Source organism: Pholis gunnellus, assembly GCF_910591455.1.
Source record: "Pholis gunnellus genome assembly, chromosome: 1".
Classification (NCBI taxonomy): domain Eukaryota; kingdom Metazoa; phylum Chordata; class Actinopteri; order Perciformes; family Pholidae; genus Pholis; species Pholis gunnellus.
In genome coordinates, this window is record NC_136528.1 from 13726386 (window position 1) to 13746777 (window position 20392).

Below are 20392 nucleotides of genomic sequence, written 5' to 3' on the forward strand. Positions count from 1 at the left end.
GTAACCTTTGACCATTAGCCTGTAGTTCTTTAGAAATCCAGGAATGTTAGATAACCTGGAACCAAATCCAATATGGCACCCGCTGTCAGAACCCAACCCTATTTACTGGAAAACTAACTTCTCTTCTTTTTCAGTCCTGTTGTTGTATTCCTTTCAGCTACTGCTGATTCTTGGATCACAGTATAAAACGTCTCTCTACCACAATGCTGACATCTTCTGCCTTAATCTATTTTTCACTTACCGCTTCTTCCTTTTCTCCTTTTTCCTCCCTGTTTCCTGTCATTACTGACCTTTCCTCACTCCCTTTGTCGTTGTCCATTGATGCCTCTCTTCGCTGTCCTCTCCTTCTCTCCCATCTCTCCTCTGGTGACTTGGTCGACACTTGCAGTAGAGATTAAAGTGATCAAGGACCTACCGTGGCCCCCTCCTGTGGGGCAGCTCAACACCAGCCCTCCCCTGGTGGAGGAGCTGGAGTCTCCCTCCCAGACAGCTCAGCCCTCGCCAGGACAGACGAGCTGTGACCAGCACCACCATGGTGGGTGTTGTCCGGCGTCTTTCCCATCAATTACCCCCCATTTCCATCCGTCAGTCCATTGATCCATTGATCCATCATCCATCCGTCTAATCCCTTCAATGTGGTTATATAAGTGTTTGTTGTTTGTCTGTTTATCTGATTTTATTAAGGAACAGTTTGAGTGTGCAAGAGTGTGCATGCGTTCACTAAACCAGTAGCATTTTAGTCTGATTTCTTGCATATCTGCACTTTTAAACACCCATTTTTGTGGATGCCCTAAAATTGAAGGAGGGAATTTAGAAAAATAACTAACCAAGCACATAGCTGGCTACCAAAGACATACATTTCGCTTGCAAAGAATATCACCAATAATCCTCCTGCTTAAAATGGTTTCTTATATGAACTGGAAACAGAACAGGTTTTAAGGATCATCCTTACAAAGCATACCAGCGGTTCAGACAGGCTAGGATTATGTGAACATGTCCGCTTACACTTAACTGGTCAGTGATGACTTACTGACATCTTTTAGAATCACTGTGTGATATGACTTTAGGTAGCAGCTCAGTAATTACTGCACTTTTCCATCTGGATTACATGTGGCAGAAAATCACTAATTCTTGTGCAGGTTTTAGGGCTGAAGGCTCATTAGTTTTAATTGTGCTAAACTGCCTTCTGCCTGCGTAATTGCCATTCGCTGTGACCCCCATTTCCTCTTGTCAACATACTCATAACAGTCCCAGATGTCCCTCTGGCCCGCTGTTCTCTACAACTCATTTGAGTGAATTTCACCTCTTGATCAGAGTCTCTTCACCTCAGGGTTTGGCCATATTTACCATCTTATCAATCACAATGGACAAGTAATCATCTATTTTCAACCGATAAAGCCATTAGTTGATTCGTGAAGCCCTTCCACAGACTCACACTCTTGACTGTTGTAATTACCAGAGGAAAAAGAGGGACGTGTAGCAGAACTAATGCCAAGAATGGGATTTCCCCTGGCAAAGTGGGAAGACTTAGAGTGAGACCATGTAAGAGGACACCGCTGTGTGCTATAGGCGAGGACAGGGCAAGGAGTTGATTTATATCCATAAATCCATGGGAAAGGTTCTGGTTCCCTCTGTGATGTCAGTGGGTTTAAGATTGGCGTCCAGCTGTAAGGTGATCCTCTCCCCGTCTGAGCCAGTATGGCCCCACTCTACATCGTTGGGGTCAGAGGCCGCTGTGGCAGACAGAGGGGGGGTGATGGCCTCTGCGACCCCTGTGAATACAGTTACACTCTCTTGACCTCGGCATACAGGCGGACCCTCAGTCACACACACCAAGACATTAGTCATCCGTTACACACAGGAATGTGTACGTGCTCTAGATTGGCTCAGCCAGGATAAAGAGCTAAGAGTCTGTATGTGTCTGTAAAGGCTTTTGTGGCTCGCTCTAATATAGACCAAGAATAAACAATATCCATTACAGTTCAGGGGAATCTGACTTATCCGTCCAACCGCATTATCAAAATTGTAATGCGGCTTGACAGGACAGATATTACATCTACATATAAATGGAAGGCACTTTCCTCTGAGTATAATGAAGAAATTGACCCTTTTTTTTTCTTTTTTTTTACATGAATTAATTATCCCACACTTTGAAGCATTGGTATCACCTTCTCCTGCCTCTACTCTAAGAAGACTTACAAAAAAACAGAGGAATTAAAGTATATCCAAATTTAATTTCAAATAGATCCACTAGCTGACACTTTGGAGGGTCATTCCTTTGTCTTGGAAAAACCTAATGAGAGTTTCACTTTTGGATCTATGTAAAAGAAGAAAGCATGTTCCTAGACGGTGGAATCATTAGAGATTAACTTCTGGATTCAGCAACGGGCAGCTCTAAAAATATATGATTAAAAACGTCCAACAAATCGTTATTTTGAAAGCTGCCAGTTTCTGTGGTATCACCACGCTGAGCACTATTTTCAATGTGCAGCACATTCTAATGGGATGTGGACCTGTTAATCATTTCACACATCCTGGCTGGAAAAGTTCATTTTCACATCACAATACGGCGGTCGATGGCACACTTTACCCCTCAGAGTAGTCATCCTTTTTGAGAGGAGTACTATTAGTAAATGAGAATTAATTAAGCCTAATTAGAGAGATTTGTTCAGGAATGTGTGCAAGGGAAGGGGCATATTCGGGTCATTCATAGGCCTCATGTACATTATTCTAACTACGTTTTTTGGTGTTTATCGTACTTTATGTTTCGAACATTGTGGCCCTAACACCCTTGAAAAGTTTACCATTCCATTTTTATAGTGTTTCCTTATTTAAGAGGCTTTTTTTGTGATGTTTGATAGTCACTATAAATATCTCTCTACGTTCTTAGGGCATTATTTTGTCTCGTATTGTGCTGCGCTGAATTACATTGCAGCGCTTTGTGTTATGGATTGGTCGGGAGTGTAATCACGGAAATGTCTTTTTGACCTCTGTGTTTATCTGTGTCCTCTCCCTCCTCAACCCCTCTGTGTTTTATAGAGCTCTCTAAAGGAAGCCATGTGTTTGAAGGGGGCAGGTCTTTAAGCCATCAGTCACCATCTGACTGACAGTCCAATCTGATACACAGATTCCATTTGCGGCGCTTTACAAGCAACAATACTGATAACACACACAGATGCCCCTGCACATTTACGTACGTGTCTTTTTGCGTGCATGTGAAGGTGTGCACGTGTGTGTGTGTGTGTTCTCGTCAGGGTTTTGTTCCCCACTCGTCAATCTCCTGTCCGCCATGTCTCAGACGGTGTGCTCCGGAGAATGAGTTCAGCTAACTCCCATTGATATTCAGCCTTAAAACAGAATTCTACAACAACTTGAAGCCGTAGTGTTTGTGAGATGCCTGGCAAATCAAAGAAAACATGGGTTTATTCACTGTCGAGCAAATCAAATGAACGCTTTTGTTTGGTTTGGAGGCTCTCCCTTCAGGGTAATACTAGACTAAATAAATAAATAAAAGACTTTGCTCTGACAGGGAAGGTTGATGGGGTGAGCTCCTCTGACAATAGCCACTCAGCCCTCTATAGGAAGTGGAGGAAAAAAAATGTTGAATCAAGGTCATATAAGGCAGTGATTGTGTTAAATCTGGGAACGTGCAGGACAGGAATTAGTGGGGGTGCTGGGAGGATTTCAAATGTGAAGAGCTGAGGTCAGGCGGGTGGCTGTGGATCCACTGAAAGATGGACTGTGTATGGAAACCAAGATAGCAACATTCGTCCTTATTTCACTCCACCGTTTCCAGCTTCAAATGTTAAGATCCCTGAAAAAAACGCATTACGTCCAAGTGCATATTTTACCCAATTTGTATATGGACGTATTATCTACATAGGTTCTGTTCAACAATTTAGTTGCAGGATCAGACGTATCTAGAGACTGATAGTGCTGCTTTAGGGCCATTAGAACTAGAGGAGATAACGGATCAAAGCTGCTACTGCTTTTTCTCTATGAGACGAGCAGACATTCCTCCACAGCCAATTTCCCATTATTTTTTTTCTTTCCTCGACAAACAAAAACACAGAGACCGAGAGAGACAGGACTGGAGAGTGTGGGATGGAAAGATTAAAAGAAAAGGTGTGGGGGGGGGGGGGGGGGGGGGGGCCGGACATATGCAAACAGGAAGAGAGAAATTGAAAGCGAAGGAGGGAGTGAGAGCGCAATTGACTGCGTCTTCAAGTTGTGGTCTGTCAGCGTTGACGGGGGATGAGCGGAGCAAACATGCATCTCCCTTGTCCCCTTGGTCAGTTTCCATGGAAACGCTATCTCTCACCCTTACACGTATACTGTATGTTCATCATACCTACACCGTATTCCCCCGGCAGTCAGCATGTGGTTCAAATGGACTATATGAAAAAGTAGAGAACTAATGATGTCTTTCCATGTGGGACTTATGGGCAACACAGAAACATCAATTGACGGCCTGTTGTTCAAGCATCAGACCCCGAGGAAGAGAAGCTACAGCTCACAGTCGTCCACGGGTCTGAGGTTAGAGCCATAATTTGCCCAGCCGTCATCCAACAGTACAATTTGGCTGTCATTTTAAGACTCGGCCCAAAGCCCTATAATGACCAAAAGTGCAGAGGCCAAGATAACAACGGTAGGCGGAGTCATTTGCAATAATCCTTTCCATGGGTTTATGTTTAGGGGACTGCTTCAGTGAGCTGAAGGCCAGCCAGTTAAACCTGGAGCTGAGTAGGAGATGAAGGGGAGCACCTGGTGGTCGGAGCTGAAACTGCAGCACTCTGTGTCAATATTCTTACCTGCTGTTTGCTCATATTCCATCACAGGCAGTGGTGGAAGAAGTAGGCAGATCCTTTACTTAAGAAGAAGTACTACTACAACAATTTGAAGGTGCTCAATGTATTGCTTATTCCTTTTATTGCAGTAAAAGGACAATATTATCAGCAAAATGTACTGAAAGTATCAAAAGTAAAAGTACTTGTGTCACAAGATAAATCTGAGGGGTGGTGAGAAGACTAATGGGGTTAGAAAGTTCGACAAGGGCCCACAACCAGGCACTGCTTCTTTGTCCGAGGCCACAAACCAAATAAATGGGTAACTGCTGGTTTAATTTATTGCATTTTGGAAACTGATCATATGTTTTTATGTGAAATCTGGTAACCATAGCTGTTACGTTTTGTGGAGTGGAAAGTACAGTATGTCTGTAACGGAAATGTAATGAAGTTCAGGTGTGAAGCACTTCGAGACTTGAGTAACACCCCTGATCACGAAATCTCTGGATGCAGCACGAGTACAGGTTTACTGTCTCAATAGAAAGTTGGTGATTTTATTGGTCCAGTCAAAAACAACTCTTTTAATTCTATTCATCTCTCTCAATGAATGGTGCCAATAGAGAGTTACTGTTACTCCAACACACTGTAAATGGTTGGCTCTGTAGACAGCATGTCAACAATAATCAAAATAATGATAATGTATTGTTACATTTACAGTCTCTACAGACGGTCTTATGTTTTCCTGTTCAGCCCTACTTAGGGGTGCCCACGAGCTCAATGGAACTTGTTGACACGGTGTTGTCTCGTGTAGCCTAAATTGATTGATGGATACTTTCAGCTCTCCCGCTCAGTCTGGTACAGGAACACTTGGCAAACTTTCAAACTGTTAAGTGTAATGGAATCCTCTGACTGGAATTCGGAGTCTAGACGGACCCATCTCCATCGACATGTTGTGGAGAACACAGTGCCTGGCTGTCTGTACAGTACCTGCCATGTTCAGTCCAGGTAATTAAACACGAGACGAGACGCAAGACTGGCCATTAGCGAGGCAATGGCAGTGAGTTTCATACTACATTAACTCCTTCCATCAAAGGCTCAGCTATGTGTTGATCTTAAACATTTTAGCTGCCAACAATCTCCAGCTGAAGCTCGTCATATTGTTGTTGATGTTGTTGCTCGAGAAGCGTGTCAGTGGCTCTAAATGGGTCTTTCCAAAGCCAAGGGGGCCACGATATCAATCATAGTGATGGATGACGGAGGGAAAATGGCTAAAAAAACACATGTACGTAGAGGCACACCGACGACCACACTGCTGCTCTAACCTCCATAAACCCCCTGACAGACGTGAGAATTCACTTTCATTCGGCCTTGTGGACATTATGCTCTCTTTTGTTCTCTTGTTAGCTTTAGTAAATAGCAGTACAAGTTCTTTCGTGTCCTGATTGGCTGTGGAGTTGCTCAGTGACCTCCAGCAGTCATGTCATGAGCACAGGTCACCTCCAGCCCCCACATGCCATCAAACACTTCCCTGTGAAGTTGCCAAGACAGCTTATCATGCCCACCGTTGACCGTGAGAGTTTACAAAAGCCAGTTTAATGTTTAACCTGCAGTACCTGTGCGTGGGATTTTGTTGCATGACTCTTCCAAGTGGGCTTGTTTGCATAGCTGTGCACATTTGTTTGTGTGTAGTTAGAGAGTGTACTTGTACACACATACTGTAGTATATGCGGGTGTATTTACAGATGCATGTGGTTGTTTGAGTGGTTGGGAGGAAGTTTGTGTGTGTGTGTGTGTTTTGTCTCAATGGGATGTGTGCACAGTGTGGCAGGATTGATTTATGCCTCCACCACTGTGTGTACATGTCCTTCAGTTGGATGAGTGACACAAAGTGACATTGTGTGTGTGTGTGTGTGTGTGTGAGTGTGTAAAAGCACAACCTGGACTTCTGTTCACACACATTCATTGCTATGTTCTAGTTTAGTAGATATATTTAACAGCAATTTTACATCATAACTTTTTCTAATGTCTGCTCCCTGTTTTTAAGCACACCAGCTTTCCAAGTGACCTTAACCTAAAAGCTAGCTGAGGTATACATACATATACAGTGCATGCATATTCTTCCAGATTAAAATGTTTCAACTGTTGCATTTTTCCTTATTACAGTCCAGTTTGATGGTTTGGAGAAGTCTCGAATGTCGCCTACAAAGGAGGGGAAAACACGCCCGCTGCAGCGACACTCCAGTGGCTGTCTGGTCAACACCAAAATGTCTTCACTGGACCACTGCAGCTCCTCTCTCGGGGAGCGTGTTGACCCCACCATGCCCCTGGAAGGCCAGTTGTGAGTCAGATCACGGTGTCACTTTGTTATGACTGCATTATATTGCAAATACACCACGTTGGCCCTTTTCATCAGCAGACCTGACCCTTGTTGTTTCATTTCTTTTGTTCCATTTTCTGCCATTGCTTTCTTCTCTCTTCTCTCTCATCCCTACTTCCTACTGTTCCCTGTAGCTGGTACCATGGAGCGATCAGCCGAACAGATGCAGAGTCTCTGCTCAGGCTGTGTAAGGAGGCCAGCTACCTGGTGAGAAACAGCGAGACCAGCAAGAACGACTACTCCCTCTCCCTTAAGTAAGGACAACACTCTCTTTCTTTGAATAACATTCTCCAAACAGTGCTGAGATAAGATTAGATTGTAATAAAGGTTAAGTTTTTTTCAGAGACACGTAGAGCCAGAGAAGTGTAGCAGCTACCCATGCTTACCGCTACCCATTGTGGACGAATCCAACGTCTTGCTCACAAAGGTCCTTTTACACCTGTGCTCCAATAGTCTGCTGACTCTGCCTTTTTAATATGGTAATCAATTTCACCTTTCAGACCTCTATCTCCCACCTACATCCTCCCCGTCCCTTGTCCTCCACCTCCTCCCGGGAGCCCCTCTGACCTCTCCCCGTGGGCTCCTTGATGTGCTGATGTCATGCCCACAACACAGTTAATGTTGCCCTTCATCAGTGCCCCCCTGATCCCTGCCGCATATCCAGCCGAGGGTTTGAAGGAGCCGCTATGATTGGTTTAGTCTAGTCTGACATTTGGTATAGAGGTTGCTTTAGTTTGAAGGCCCGCGGTGAAGTCGCATCCCATTCTTTTTACGGGAATGTGTGCCTTTGGCGGGTTTGGTTTAATGATTTTCTTTGTGCGGCGCGAGTACCAGGTGTCATGAATCATAACCACAAATTTGTAGCCATCTGAAAACTTGCCAAAGTCCACTTTAATACATTTGCTTTAGCCATCAGCTTTAATATTTTAGTATGTGACAGATAGTCTTTTCACTTTACGCTATATAAAGTCAATCTTACATTTGCAGGCAGGCTCAACCGTCTGACATTTAGAGAAATCTCCACAGCTCCATGACGACCTTCAGATGAGATGAAACGATAATGTGCTAAGAGATGTTGATTAGCCTTCGTTATTACGGCAGGCCTCATCTTGCTGGAGGCTTATATTTCTTGGCAGGGAAACATAATGCTTTCCACTGCTCCATTATTTTCATGCTACTGTAGCTGACTGTCTAACTTCCTGTCTCGGAGGCTGATCATCTGTTTATGCGTGTGTGACTGTTTCTTTTTCTGCCTTACTCATTGAAAAAACAAAACAGCGAAGCCTCCTAAATGCTGAACTACAGACTTGCAACAATACAGTGTTTCAGACAAGATACATGCAAACATTTAAAATACATTAAACAAGCGTACAGTGCACCGAACACACAAAACCAAACACACACAGTATCCAGAATCATATGCCGAGGAAGACAGCACAGACCTTGTTAAGGAAGCAATTACAAACTGCAATTGAATTAGCCTCCAAACCCTCCACTACATTTTTTAATATTCTAATTGGGATCTGCCTATCTAGTTGCAAATCTGTCTGCATGCGGTTTCAGGCTACAGGGGCCGAGAACATAAAAGCCTGTTTGCCCATTTGAGTGCGAGCCTTAGGGACAAACAGTAAGAGGGTGTCATTTGAGCACAAACAATAATTACTAGTTTTACGGCAGTTATACCCACAAAGATAAGAGGGGAGCAGACTATGGATGAACAGACATATAGGTGGACTCGACCCATACCTCCATGTAGATAAAACAAAAGGTTTTTTCTATAGGGGGGCGATGACATCGAGAGTGATATTGCAGGGAGTAAATTTGCTAATTGCACTAGTTAACTTTTGGAGCATAAACCGAGAGTGAGATATATTTTTTTGTAATCTCTCTAATAAGGTGGAAAAAATGACATAATGCTGGAGGCTTTACCTCACCAAATGAAATTTCTGATTGCTATATTCTTCGAGAGTATTGAGTGAAAAGGAAAACCAGAAAGCACTGGAAAGGTGCTGTAACCTATATGGCTGAATATTTTGTTCACATATTTTAGCTTTAACTAGAAGGCCACTTGGAGAGCGCAGACCTCCGCCAAGGGGAAAATAATGTGTGTATCTGCCTTGTGATGCGGATCTGCTCCAAGATCTCATGGGTTTTTCCTTTGCCCATGTTCCACCCATCCACCAAATTTCATGAAAATGCTGGGGTTTTTTTTAATATTATCCTTCTTTTTCAGTAATGGCCTCACTAACACTCATGTAGTAACATCAATACCCATCCCACAGCTGTGCAGCTGACCCTCAATAATGAGCTGCACTATTAGAGCAGATGATAGAGGAGTACAGCTGGTAAAGTGTTTCACTAATGGGCTCAGTTGGTGAGGTAGTTAGTTAGTTTATTTGCCATGTACTTGCCACTTCCATGCTTCTGTGACCTAAAGGCTACTGTTTAAAAAACCCAAAGCAAGCGGTTGGATGACACTCTGTGACACGTATAATGGTTGTTTGTCCCACTGAGAAGCAGAAGAAGAGAAATCATGCAGTGTGACTCGTCGGGAACTGCAGTGTAGTTTGGTCTGAACTATAATCTTCACCACTTCTCCACATGTGGATGACCTCAGGGCCACCCTGAAAGCTTGTTGGAGCCCTAATCAGAATGGGATTCAGCGGTGCCCTGGTGGCCCTAAGCAGACACTTTTGGTTTGCTTATGCTTTAGGCAACCCGCGCAGTTGATAGGGCTGGCACTGATTAGGGCAAAAGTCAAAGCGATAGAGAAAGGAGCCACTAAGCAGGGGTGATAAATATCATTTCCAATAGGAACAGTGATGCTTGGCCTGTCAGGTCAAGGTTCTCGTGGTAGAAACTGTTTTTCTGCATTTGCTCGCTGAATAGCTGGCAGGAAAGTCGTCAAAAACTTGAACATAGACTGTTTCTTGAAACGTTGTGCTTCTGTGTGTGCAGACTTTCATGTGTATATTTGTGTGAGTCGGCTCCTGGCTGTCGCACAATGTCAAATCTTCTGGCTTTGGCATCAATCAGATCAAGCCTAGAACACAGCGGGCTGATTGGTAGGAATGACAGGTGCCACTGCACAGGCAGAGATTACTCTGAGTTCAGCCTGCTCACACAAGCCCGTCTCCCCCGCTGCCGCTGAAAACGAGTCGAAGCCCAAGGTGAGGATCCTCCATGTCTGAGGTTGCTGAAAAATGTATAAGGCCATGAGGTGGCACATATGTGTATTGCATTATTGATAAAGACAGACGTCGCTGAGACCTCCAGCCTCAAGAGTCCCCTGGTCTGACGGAAAGCATTTTCTGTCTGTTTTGCCCTCCTGACCCCTTTTTTCTGTTCACCTGCCCCTCTCCGCTTACCGCTCCTTTTCTCTCTTTTTTTCTCTCTCTCTCTCTCTCTCTGTGGAGAGAAACTCTTTAGGTGTTTGAAACACATTAAAACCTTCACAAGTCTGTCAGAGCACAGTGTCATCCTGTTTCTCACCCCGCGAGAGAGCTCTGCACAGCATGTTTCCGCTGGCAGAGAAGAGAAAGTTAGTGAAAGAAGAAAATCCATCCAACAGTCTGTTTGATGCCACAACACAGAGGGACAGAGGGAAACTAAATTGCCAATTGAAAGAACAACCAAAAAGTCTTTGCAACTGTAATTTAAATACTTTTCCAACGGCACGTCTTGCTTTTGTTTTCACAGATTTCCTCTGTGTGCCACAGCGCCACAATTGAAGCTTTTCATCAACCAGATTGTGATTTTGTTTCTTAAACTTCTTCGCCTGCTTCACACCACTCACCATTTCCTCTTTTTCATCAATTGTGTATGAGAGGATGCTTGGGCTCCTCCCAGGTAGACTCATTCAATTTGGCCTCATAGGAAATAATAGGCGCGCAGGATATCTAATGCCCAGTAATGCTTAAAAAGGGTCATCGCTTCTGCCGAATGCTCATTATCTTTTGGCGGATGACTTTGCCTTTTCTGGTGCCACAGATTCATAACACAGCGAGCATCATCCAGGGAGCAATCCAATATGTTGAAGGTGGAGATAAGCTGTGATTGTTGCCAGGCTGTTCCTGCTCTGAGGACTAGAGGGTTCAAATCAAAGTCATAAACCTCAATAAACAGGACGGCAGACCTCCCCGCTGAGATTAGACAACAGAAGCCCGCAAACAAAGGGACATGATAACACCACAAAAGGCCTGTCTTCTCAAAAATAGCCCCCATATTCATTTTATCAACAGCTCGGCCATATTGCTACGTTGTCCTGTTTAGGACTGTAACGTGAGGAGCAGCCCTGAGCACCGACTGTAGCATCAGTTGGGAATCTAAAAATGATGCTATTGATGTGTTTTCCCTTTTAAGTGTGGCTCTATGTAACCTAACGCCCGTCTCCCAGCGCTCCACATGAAGACTCATCTAATGCACTTTTCAAGATATTTCCTTCTTTTTTCTCTCTCTCTCTCTCGCTCTCTTGGCACCACTTGCAGAATGGTCGAACCGTAGAGACCTGTGGCTGCTCTCCTCAAATCATGATGAACTTGTTAATGACATGAATAAAGATTGAGGCCAGAAGCAACGGGAGGTTACAGAGAAGTCTGATAGTGTTTACTTCCGTTTAATAGCCCAGCAGGCCTGCAGCTTTCTGCCTCAGCTCACCTGTTAAAAAAATGATATGAGCAGTTCTGTGAAATATTCTCCATCATCTGCCATGCAGGATTCCAAAACCTCATAGATCTCTTTTTCTGGAATAATAATAGTAATCACACTAATGCTAGAAAAAGGATTGGTCTCATCTGTTGACATAACCTCACAGGAAGGAATCTCCATTTATGGGTTTACATGTATTCTCTTTCTTGAAGGGTGTTTCTGTATTGAACCCTGTACGTCCTTGGCTGTTTTCCACTTCAGTGTTATCTCTGTCCCGGTTTCTCTCTCTGCATCACGGAGAGAACACATCCGCAGGCTTTACACATGCAATTACAAGATAAGTAGAGAATAGACTCGCCTCTTACGTATAAGGTGCCTAAAGCCTAATCCTTGCTCCTGTAAATCACACATAATAAGTATGTATTGACACTGGGAATATATTCAACGACCTCAAGAATATTGCTTTTTTTTTTTATATCAGTCGTTTGGTTTGTCTCACCGACTATCCATAAACCCATAAGTAATAAGAGCAGAAACAAAATGAATGTGGAAAAGACAAGCCTGGCATGTGATAAAGGTTGTAAACTTCCTCAACACTCTTGAGCGCCCTGTCTTATCAAAACAGAGATGCCTGCTTGTCAGAAGGATATTCCCACTTCCTAGTTGTGTTGATAGTAGAATAAATAATATCTCTACTTAACACCTTTTACACACTTATCCTGTATGTGCACAGTCCTCGCGAGAGTCTGTTGTTATCCTCCTGGCTGCCATTGTTCTGCAGTTCAGCAGCAGGGGTTGCATTTCAGATTAGGGAAGGAGCAGATATGAAGTAGAATAGGTGGGAGTTTAGTGAGCTGGAAAGAACTGGTGCACATTATGTTGATAATAGGCCATAATGCCCACTTGCAGCAAGTGAGTGCATAGTATTTGAGCATAAAGCAATCATAACTTGCTGGAAGCATTAGCTGTTGATTGAAAAAGCTTTTATGCTAATGTATTTTTGTGAAGACAGATGATCAAAATGGTATATTTACAGCAGGATATAGGGACCATTAGTTTTGTATCAGTTCCTTGCTGAAGCTTACTGTTGCATAGCTTAACTCCAAAAAAGTCGTTTTCTATTTTAAAGCAGAAGATTACTGGCAAGCCGTAAAATGTATTGATTGAAGGGCCTAGAAACGCACAGGGAGCTTTTAATTTGCCGTGCATTTATTGCTGTAGCTTGAGTGATTTATCCTGGGGGTTCATCCTTATGCTCTGCATGTGAAACTCAGCACTTTAAGCAACCTGCCTTTTAGTCTCCTCCCCAGACAGCTCCAAAGTTACCAGAGGTAATCCAGCTTTCAGAACATTGTCACGTACTGTAGGGAGCAACTACTGTGGGAGTAAATGAGAAAGTCGCTGTCAAGGAGGGGCGATCTGTCGAGTTCCCCACATAGCAGGCTTCTGACACACTTTTCTCTTTAAATCGTTTTTTTCAGCCTTGCTTTTAGCCGTCATGGCTCTAGGCTCAGTGATAGTGGGTTGGTCCACTACTTTGGTCGAGAGACTAAATTATCTCAACAATTATGAGATGGATTGCTATGAGGTATCCATGGTTCCCACATGGAAATCCTCACGACTTTATTGATGCCCTCACTTGTCATGTTGTGCACCAGCAGGTCATAGTTTTCACTTCACTACAAATACAAAGATTTTTCAGTTGCAGTACCACGAGTAGAAACTTACATCCATGACGCTGACATTAGCATTTAGCTCAGACCCGTTGGTGTCGCCATAGTCTCTTAGAAAATGTATTGTATAACCCAGACTCTTGGTCTTGTTTTTATCGAACTAATAACGTTTCCGTCCCTCTCTTTTGTGTTCTTCTGTCTCCAGGAGCAGCCAGGGCTTCATGCACATGAAGCTGTCGCGGACAAAAGAGAACAAGTACATCCTGGGCCAGAACAGCTGCCCCTTTGACAGCGTGCCCGAGATCATCCATTTCTACTCCAGCAGGAAATTGCCCATCAAGGGTGCCGAACACATGTCCCTGCTCTACCCTGTGGCCATCAGGACACTATAGTGCTCCGGGTCACCTGCAGGCGTCGTTCCCTGCAGTACCCACTGGGTCACCCTGTGGCTCAACGCTTCCTGTCCCTCTGGACAGAACCCAGCAGGCTCATGGGAAAGATGAACAGCGGGCGTTCCCAGAACTGTTGCTCCCGACTCACCTCACCGGCCGACGGAATCCCGACCTGTCTTGAAGGCCCTCTGCATACTATCTTACACATACAGACTCAATGTTGCAGAAGTCTTTATTGTTTTATTCTATTTTTATTTATGACAGACACCCACTTCATTGCATCACAGACTGACTATCTGATGAACATCATTTCATTGATTCTTGAGCTGATTTCCCTTAGCACTTAACACTCAAAGAAACAGAAAGGTACAACGTTGTAACATGTGTCACTGGGGTGTACCTTTTATCAAAACAATGTTTTTCTAAGAGTGCACTTCATGAGAATTGTATGAACAAGTTAGTTTGACTTTGCCCATTTGGTTAGGCTCTGTTGATACTGTAATTGTTGGTAAGGGGACTTGAAGATTGTAAGCGGCGTGTAAGGGAAGCGACATTTATGAGGCATGTTGAGGGATATTGTCCACATGGGCCCCATACAGTGGTCAGGATATTGAATAAACTGGCCTTCTATGAATGGGGAGTCCCCAGCTGCGCGGAAATAGCCGGCCTGTGAGCACTGCGGACTGATCTCTCTATCTTGTCATAGTGCATGCTGTCTGCTATCCATCACTGAGTGGGTGTACCACACCAATGACAGTGTAAGTACCACAGTGGTGAGACAGGCAGGAGATCATGATTGATGGGTCAACCCATCTGACACAGTACAATTGGCCGAGGCTGGAGACCAGAGCCTGTCCAAATGGACCAAATTAGCCCCGCCCCCGCTCCCCCTCCTTAGAACGGCTTTGCATCGGGAGAATGAAATATGCCTGCATTGTCTACCTCAGAAAATCAATTTCATTCGCCCATCTGCAGATCAATAGGTACAATGGGATTGCAGACTTCTATCTGCCCTCCCTTCAACATTCCCGATTCACTTAAAATGGCATCATCGGTTTTAGGAATATGTTTTTTTGAGTACAGATTAACCAAGATTTTTTAAATGAAAAAAAAACAAGCGGATTTTCCAGATCAGCAATTGTATGTTTAGTCACTAATATGATACTGTGTGATGTCGGTAACAAACGTTTGGTTAATGCCTTATAATGCATGGGTCAAATCAGTCGGCTAGGTCAACTGATTTCCAGTTCTGCTTTTAACGATTGTTCTGTGACTGTAATTTATTTGGGGGTAATTATCACTGACGAGTTACTCCTTTGTGATGGCCCGTCGGCCCGCTCGCCCTCATTGTTCTGTGCCGATGTGATCGTGTTTTTTGGGACTACTCCAGCCTCTTTTACTGTGGTGCTTTGCATTTTTGCTGTTTCAAGTTGTGCGAAAAAATGCACGTTTTCCTTGGTGGCCCGACTCGGGGACACGAGTCACGGCGAGTCTCCTGACTATCGGGATTGTCGAGCCTCACGCGAGAGACCATTGCATATTCTCCCCCGGACCAATCACAGAGCAGCCTGTTTGAACGGGAAATACACCTACCTGTCATGCTTCCACGTCTCTCCATCATCTACCCTTTACTACCAGATGTGCATACATGTGTGACTGCGAGTGAGTATGCATGTGTCCAACACGTCCAACATGTGTGCGGGATCTGTACGCATATGAGAATGTGTGCACAGATTGTGTATTGTTACCCTGCTGGTACAAACTGGTGACGGCCCTTGCTTGAACCTCTTTGGTTGTCGGCACCTTTTTTTGTTTTATTTTTCTCCCCTGACCTCAAGAAACTAGAATTCAGCCTCATGATTCATTGATATGAATTTCTTCTTGTATTTTCTCATTAACCACATTTTGTTTCAGCAACTCCTAGGAATGACACGGCTGTCCGTCTTGTGGCCGGCTCTCTGCAGTTTATTGTAACAGAACCAATAATATTTCAGCAAGAAGAAGCTGAGTCTAATGAGAGCGCCTAAATGCTGGTAACCAACTCTTCAGATGAAACCTTTGTCAGTCGTATGAGTTGCACATTCTGTGGTTTAATGAGCAAATCCGAGCAAAAGTAGGGATTTTTGGGGGGACTGACCCTGAGAATTAGAAACGGATTAAGCGAGCATTACCACTGTATATACAAAATCAAACACATTTTGGCTTTGACTATATCTCCGCTGTGTGCTATGCAACTATGAACTGCAGTCATTGAAGGGGAAATGATTGGAGTGTGCCTCCACCAAATGCTTATGACAAATGTGATGGTACAGAATGTCCACCAGGAAGAGATGTTATCAGCAGAATGACCTGATTAGTTAATGAGAATAATTTGCAGAAAGTTGGATGTATACAGACGTTTATTTTCTTGGTGCATTAGATAAGTAAGTCAAATGAGGGTGTCTGTTCATGTGATAATGCCAGCTCTGCAGCTTTATTAAGGAACAGTATGTTATTGAAGTGGACCTATGTATTTCCTTGAGAGAAGATATCCTAAGAAGAAGTGCAAATTAAATAAACTATAAGTGTGATGTATCCTTTTATGTTCCGAATGTTCCCTGTTTAAACAGATCCGATGTTGACAGTAGAGGCTCTTTATTTAGTTACTGCTGCTGATGAGTATTACTCTCGTATAGGGAAGAGCCTGTGTTTGACAGCTGCACTGCCTAGAGAGAGGCCTTAGCTTTGGAGAAAGGGAAAATGAAAAAAAGGGGGGAGACAGAGGGGAGGGTGTCCTGGCGGGGGGAGGGATTTGCTGCAATCGGCAGACACACTCTTAACATTAGTGTATTTATATCAAGAGAGCCTGAAAGAACCCTTCTCCTCCCTCAGAAGTGTCTTAAAGTGTGTGTGTGTGTGTGTGTGTGTTCGTTCACACAATTGTGCATGCATGAATCAGTGTTTGTCTGTGTGTGTTTGTGTGTGTGTGTGTGTGTGTACTGGTGGAAGCAACCAACATCAGCCATTGACTTTCCCCGCGTGTATCTTGTGAATCACTTTACCGCGGTAAAGTGGCACGTATGAGTTTCCTTTGTGTCCATCTTCGTGCCGCGTATGTATGCACTACTATAACATATCTGTGTACAGTCCCTCATGGCCAAATGTATATACTGAATGTATTGTATGGGGACATAGAGGCATCAAGGTTCAAAATAAATAAAATTGGGTTTATGAGTTAATGTGTGATATAATGTTTCAGTGATCTTTTTTCTCCGACCACATCATTATTTGATCAAGGGAAGAGCCCCTCCCTGTATATTCACCATCACCAGTTACCATGGTGAAGCCTTTTATCAAGCAGCGGAGAGCGACCATTGTTTGAGTCAAGGACAGAAAGCCGGAGCTATTATCAAGCCAGTGCTCCAGCACTTGTTGTCCTCTATTGATCCATTTTGCAGCACAGACCTGTAATGTTGTTTTTTTCATTCGGTTGTTCATCCCAGAAGCGTTTGCTTGATGTGTGTCTGTCCCGAAGCTTGCTCGTCCATATTTCCTACATTGCAATTAGGCTCTCTGCGTTCAGCAATCACACTTCTGGCCTTTTTTTCCAATAAAGAAGTTTATGGTAGCGTTGTTATGAATGCAGGCTATGTTAATGTTCTACGCTTGCCTGTCAACAAATGTTCCATTTTTTTGCATGTTCGGATGACCTGCTGAGCACAGAAAAAAAAGACCATCTCGGTTATGCTAGCGGTTATTTTGAATTAATTAACTGGAAGTGTACCAACTAAACAATGTGTCTATTATAGCTGAATTACAAAGCTCCATAGACATAGGGGAATACCAGATCACATACCAAATCCATGTTTTATAGACGTTTTCAATCTAGTTGATTGTCTTGTTTGCCTCTATTGAATTTCCTCTGCACAAGCTGTACTTGTTGCACTGCATTCTTTTCTGTGGCTGTGGATACTTTTCAGCCAGACGCATCACTGTGATACTTACAGAGTATCACACCCTCTCGGGTGGTACTGCTACGTGTAAATGAAACTGCTCAGACTCCAGCGTTTAGTTTGGTTGAAAGCCAATTTTAACAGAGAGATCCCTAATCCCATCCCCTAAAAATATCCCTTTCAGAACTGTTGCATTGTGGAAAGCAAAAGCAGCTTTTACACGGCACATTCTGGCCCCACAACATCTGGTAGGCATTCAGAAAGAGCACGAGCAGCGAGCTGATGAAAAGAAACCTTGAACATTCACAGCCACTCGAGTTTCTTGGTAGTAAGCAGAATCTGTAACGCACACAACTCAAGTTTAACTTCTGAGAGCCAGACAGCGTGGACTTTGTCTATGTGGCTCTGACAGTTATTGCACCATTTAGCTTGTTTTCGGCCACTTTTCTCTGGAAATGGCCTTGTAAATTTTCACATTAAAAGTTATGCTAAAAGAGAATTAACTCGTTCAATCTCAGCAATGTATGAATTATTGAGAAATTCAAAATGACACTTTAGATTCAGTAGTTGATTTTCCTCATATCGCCCATCTTAATCAAATCCACGTCTTCAGACGAAACAAGGAGTGACGTCGCTATTTTCAATTTCTCCCGGTGGTTTGTTCATGATCTCTGTCTTTCGCTCTTCTGCAGCTCTGTTCTCCTCCAGGGAAGCTCCATCAAGGGTTAAAGCACCTGGGATGAAATGCATTAAAGACGCCTTTGTGGACAAAAAGAAGAAGAAGAATAAAAGCATGGCTTGAAAGCAATGAATGGCCACCAAGGGGATAAAATGGCCTCGTGTCCATCGGAGGCTCATTTCATATTCCGCTCAGTCATGCCAGGCAGAAAGCAATCTCAGGTAACAGACCTTATGTTAATAACGCATGAGTTGCCTCCTTTTGAAAAAGACAAAAGCGGATGGAGGCCATTATACCAACCTCATCCTCCTCCTCTGGCACATCGGAGGATTTCTTCTGGAGAGAATAGTGTTGGTATTGTTCTGCCCGTCTGTGAGGGCTTGATTAGAGGAGCTTTTACACCATCTCAAAAGGTCTGCCATTGATGATTTCTATTGGCTTAACATATTGCCTATGACATGGTGCAAAACCTTGCTCATTCCGTGAACCCCAGGTCACTGTGAGAATAGTTAGGCAGATTTGTGGCAGCTCCGAAGCTCCGGGCTTTATTCATTAAGAAGACATCTTTCCACCGGCTGTTTAAGGCATTTCCTGTTCCTGCTCAGAAGTGGGTGTCCACCACAGTGCCATTGTGCTAACATTTCGAAATGGAAATAAAACAAAGAGAACGTCTTACAAACTTTGAGGAATAATGTGAGCCTTCACAGCTTTGACCATCAAGTAGTCGGTGGGAATATACCTTTGGAATAAACAGAAATCGCATGTTTTTCCATTATTTCCGCTCCGTCAAAGATCTTCAAAGTTGGTCATTACTCCTGTCATTTTAGTGGAATAAATATACTCGATGTTTTTGGAATAGCCAGGTCTTACATTGATGAAGAGGTTTTAAAAGAGTCGACAGGTGCAAACAATACTTCATATAGTGTAAAGCAATATCAGTTCTCTCATGACAAAAGGGAGGATTTAATATCAGGCAAGGCCCTAAGAGATTACCTATAGTCAATACTACTCACACGGTTGACAACACAATGGACCTAAATATGGTTTGCAATACCATCTTTTCTATCCCATATGTATGACGCCATCTCAGAGTGTTTCCATGACAACTTCACATGAATGTTCACAGTTAATCGTTTAGAATATCTTGAAGGCGGACGTTGTGAGGCTCGTGATGGCAGTCTGTGCCTAACAGTAAACAGACACACAACACTACTGTAAATGCTGCAACACACACATCTGACTTCACAGCAAGTCTTAATGGAAATCAATGGGAAGACTAGTCTACATCACTCCTGCTTGGTTGGATTCTATCTGGGCGAGCAGTCTCCTCTTTTAATTTTCTAGAAAGGCAATGACATTTTTTATTATGCACTGTTGAAACCTTCAGCACAGTGGAAATGCTTTATTTTTAAAATACCCTTGGAGGCAGTTGGAGGTGGAAATTGCCCGCAGGTGTGCGTGCATATAAAACGGTAATGGGGACAGACGGACACAAAGCGCTGTTTGGGTGCTGTGCTCATGAAAGGGCAATCCGCTGATTGAGCTGTCACATTCACAGATGCAGTCATAAAACTAAACAGGGCAATTACTGTAGATGGAGAACAGTAGATAGCAGCGGGGGGGGGGGGGGGGGACGACGACAACGAGACAAAGCAAATCTAGCCTTCTATAATAAGGCTGGAGGGGGGGCTCTGACAAGCACAGAAACATCTCAGTGGATGTTAATGAAGCTTTCACCTTAACTGCACAACTTCCTTTTGTATAAGCCAGCTACAAATAAAAATGTATCACAAACTGTTCAACAGAGATCACGAGTTGAAATTCAGGAAAGAGCAAATAAAGGAGCACAATGTCTGCTAGTATGACTTATGATAATCAGTCATGTCTGGATAGAAAGTAACTACTGCA

At 43.6% G+C, this 20392-nt stretch overlaps 1 protein-coding gene across 3 annotated transcripts in view; it reads left to right on the forward strand.

Annotated features, from left to right (window-relative positions):
• Positions 1-17091, forward strand: part of shf (Src homology 2 domain containing F) — an 86731-nt gene extending 69640 nt beyond the window's left edge. For 2 of the 3 annotated variants that reach the window (XM_079165355.1, XM_079165356.1), the window contains 3 exons: positions 6948-7122; positions 7296-7415; positions 13687-17091. In XM_079165355.1, the coding sequence (XP_079021481.1) occupies positions 6948-7122; positions 7296-7415; positions 13687-13873 (482 nt within the window). In that variant the 3' untranslated portion in view covers positions 13874-17091. Of the gene's footprint in view, positions 1-388; positions 536-6947; positions 7123-7295; positions 7416-13686 lie in introns of all 3 variants that reach the window. The other variant, XM_079165357.1, reaches the window with a different exon arrangement.
• Positions 17092-20392: the final 3301 nt, after the last annotated feature.